The sequence below is a fragment of the Chrysochloris asiatica genome, unplaced genomic scaffold (assembly GCF_000296735.1).
Source record: "Chrysochloris asiatica unplaced genomic scaffold, ChrAsi1.0 scaffold00439, whole genome shotgun sequence".
Taxonomy (NCBI): domain Eukaryota; kingdom Metazoa; phylum Chordata; class Mammalia; order Afrosoricida; family Chrysochloridae; genus Chrysochloris; species Chrysochloris asiatica.
Window position 1 is genome coordinate 238221 of NW_006408957.1, and position 3336 is coordinate 241556.

At 57.9% G+C, this 3336-nt stretch overlaps 1 protein-coding gene across 1 annotated transcript in view; it reads left to right on the top strand.

Moving 5' to 3' along the window:
• MUC6 (mucin 6, oligomeric mucus/gel-forming) overlaps positions 1-2671 on the top strand; it is a 20479-nt gene extending 17808 nt beyond the window's left edge. The window contains exons 34-36 of the mRNA XM_006876999.1: positions 284-520; positions 2097-2199; positions 2494-2671. Coding sequence (XP_006877061.1) covers positions 284-520; positions 2097-2199; positions 2494-2671 — 518 coding nt within the window. The remainder of the gene's footprint in view (positions 1-283; positions 521-2096; positions 2200-2493) is intronic.
• Positions 2672-3336: the final 665 nt, after the last annotated feature.

Here is a 3336-nt window from a genome sequence, read left to right on the forward strand (position 1 = left end):
CACCAGTATAGGTACCGGTGCTCCACATAGCCAGACCACATCGGTGTTCCCTACCAGCGTACCACACCCATCTTTCACGACTCTGTCTTCAGCTAGTGCTTCTGCCTCTTCATCATCACATAGCACTCGTCCACCTTTTGGAACATCCGGCCAGACCACCACACCCACTCTCTCTGCCACTTCTCAAGCCGAAACTACTGTTTCTGGTCCTCCACACATGTCCATCAGCACAGCGGAGACCACTAGTTCCTCTATTAGCCCTTTATCCTCTCTGGCTCCACAGGGCTCAACCTTCAGCCATGCTTCATCGAGTTTTGCATCCGTACCAAACCTGTCTCAAAGTCCTTTTACTATGTCAGTGACTGCATCTGGTACCCCACCATCGTCCACGCTTTTACCCTATACTTCGGCAATTTCTTCTCTCCCTACCTTGCGGATAACCACATCATCTATTTCTTCCCCTGTATCTTCATCCATCTCAACAACTTCAATTTCTATGAAGTCATCAACTTCTGCTATCGTGACCACTCAGCGCACGCTCCGCTCTAGTCCGGCTCAAACGACTTCTCGGGTTGCACCTAGTACCATTTCTTTCCCTCCCTCTCCACAGGCCTCAACCTCCACTAGCGCCTCCCTCTCCTCTTCCTTCAGCCCCCCACCCCAATCTCCCTCCTCCTCCCCCAGCAGTGTCTCCAATAGCACTGTTGTTCCTGCTACCTCCCGGACCACCCCCAGTGCTGAGTCCTCATCTCCCCTCTTTTCCCAATCCACATCTCTGTCCACCCCTCTTACCACGCACACTCCCACACCTGAGTTCATTCTTTCCACTCTTGGGCTAACAACCTTCCCAAGTTCTCCAGCTACCATACTCACCACCAGCCAGCCTGGCCCCCCAGGACTGCTGACCACTGCGGCTCTGACCAGCTCCATTACTGTACCCGGGAGTTCCTCTGTCTCTGCACCAGAATCCTTCTCTACCCAAGCACCGTCCGTCTCCTCTTCCATGATGCCATCCCCCACTCCCACTGGTAAGTGGTTTTCCTTTACTTCATACTGTCTGCACTCCTGCCCCCCACCCATCCACGCTCTGCTGATGACCATCACCTGGGTCCCTTGGAGCCCACTCTGCTTCCTCTTCTCCTGTCGAGTCCACTCCTGTCTTACCATGCTCTGCACATGGCTACCCTTTGGCCTCTGTCTGCTCCATGTTGAGCACCTCCACTCCTGTGTCACCTCTGCGCCCCTAGTCCCTACAGCCCACACTGTTGACACCCTTTGGCCTCTGTCTGCTCCAGGTTGATCACCTCCACTCCTGTGTCACCTCTGCGCCCCTAGTCCCTACAGCCCACACTGCTGACTGATGGCTCCGCCACTCATGACTCTCCTCTGCCCCGACAGCCACCCACTTCCAGGGGCCACAGGGTGGAGCCAAGGCTCTGCTCAGGCCAGACACAGGCAGGCTTTGAGCTCTTGGTGAACCTTTGGTCAGTTTGTGCACGCCCCTTCCTCTCCCCACCCATCCCAGACAGCCCCTGGAAGGCTGGGAGCAGCTGTCGCCTTCCCTACAACTCATCTCATATGCTGGCTCTCCTTTTGCCACTGTGCGGGGCCCTGTCCCCAGGGCCATGGTCTAGGCCTTTCCTGTACCTCCTCCCTTGCTCCAGCCATCAGGGCCACACTACGGCCCACATACACACCTGTCCAGCAGACAGGCCCTCTGGGTCTGTAGCTGTACTTCCCTCCTGGCTTGCTCCACCTTGTCCCACCTCACTTCCCTCACTAAACAGCTACAGTCCCACCACCCCAAGGAGAGACGTCTCCTGACGTCTCCAGGCATCCCCAGAAGCACAGCTGGTCGACCCCGGAGCTCCATGTGTCCGGTCCCACTCAGGAAATGAAAGCCTGTCATGGTCAGAGATGTACCCACATGACACTGGGGCCCAGCTTCTGGTGCCCACTTTGCCTGCCCTCCTATATGCTGCCACAAGGCTCCTAGCCCTTACTGCATCTGCTGCCCCCCTGCTGTCCAAGTGTCCCACCTACCTCCTCCCCATACCCTACGGCTGCTGCCTGACTGTCCACCTCTCAAATCCCAGGGGTGTGCAGTGTTGAAGAGCGTGAGGTGGAGATCACGTACCAGGGATGTACAACGAATGTGACCATGACCCACTGCCAGGGCACGTGCCCCTCCTCTGCCAGGTCAGTTCTTACCCTGGCCAAGGTGGCCTCCCTGGCAGGCACACAGCTTTGTGGGGCAGCACGTGCTGGGTGGCCTGGGCTCTGCTGTATGGAGCGTTAACAGAGCAGGGCAGGACAAGGGCCCGGGGCATACACCGGGCCAAGGTGTGTCCCCAGAAACGGACAGTCCAACCCCAGTGAGCACTTTCCCCACACAGCTCCAGTCAGAATGCTTCCTGGGAGCAGGAGCTGAAGCTTGGGGCCCCTGCCCCCTCGCTAACATCCTGACACCCCTGTCCTGCGACTCTTTTACAGCTTCAACGTGGACACCAAACAGGTGGACACACTATGTGGCTGCTGCCATCCGCTAGTGTCCTACGAGAAGCAGTTGGTGCTGCCCTGCCCAGACCCAGCCGCTCCCGGGAACCAGCTGGTGCTCAACATTCAGATTTTTAGTAGCTGTGTGTGTGGCCGCCAGGCCTGCAGGGACTAGCAGGGTCCCTGTCCTCACTCCTGGGTTCAGAGGGCTGCAGTGACGCTGAGGAACCTGTTCCTCCTACAGCCCCCCTCCTGACCACTCAGCTGGCCCCGGAGACTCCTGAAGGGGAGCTCTGGCCCATGGCTCACCCCGGAGGCACCCACTGACCCTGTAGGAAGCTATACATGGCTGGAGGGGCCCAGCATGGATTCCGCTGCTCTGTGCAGAGGGTGACCTGAGGCATCTGCGTCCATCCACACTCCTGACCTTCGGCCAGCTCAGCTAGCCCTTGGAGCGGAGGGGAGGAGTCAGGGGTTGGGAGCCAGGCAGGATGGTGTTGCCCTGAGAAGGAGAGAGCGCCAGTGCCTCGTGTGGAGCTACATGGCCAAGAGGCAGGTCAGCAGCAAAAGGCAGAGAGGCCTCCTGACCAGTGGACATCGAGGAGGGCAGTCCTCACCTGTCCCTTACCTGCGCCCAGAGCAGCTTCCAGCCCCCCACCAACCTGCCCGCCCTGCGCCCTGAGTGTGTCTTCAGAAAAACCACTCCATTCTGAGGGTTTTCTGTGTAAACCAAGGGACAGAATGAAGCAACAAATAAAGTGGGTCTAACATGTCCACACCCACCACTTGTCTGTCAGTTTGTCCTACTGTGGTGGCTTGTGAGTTGCTGTGATTCTAGAA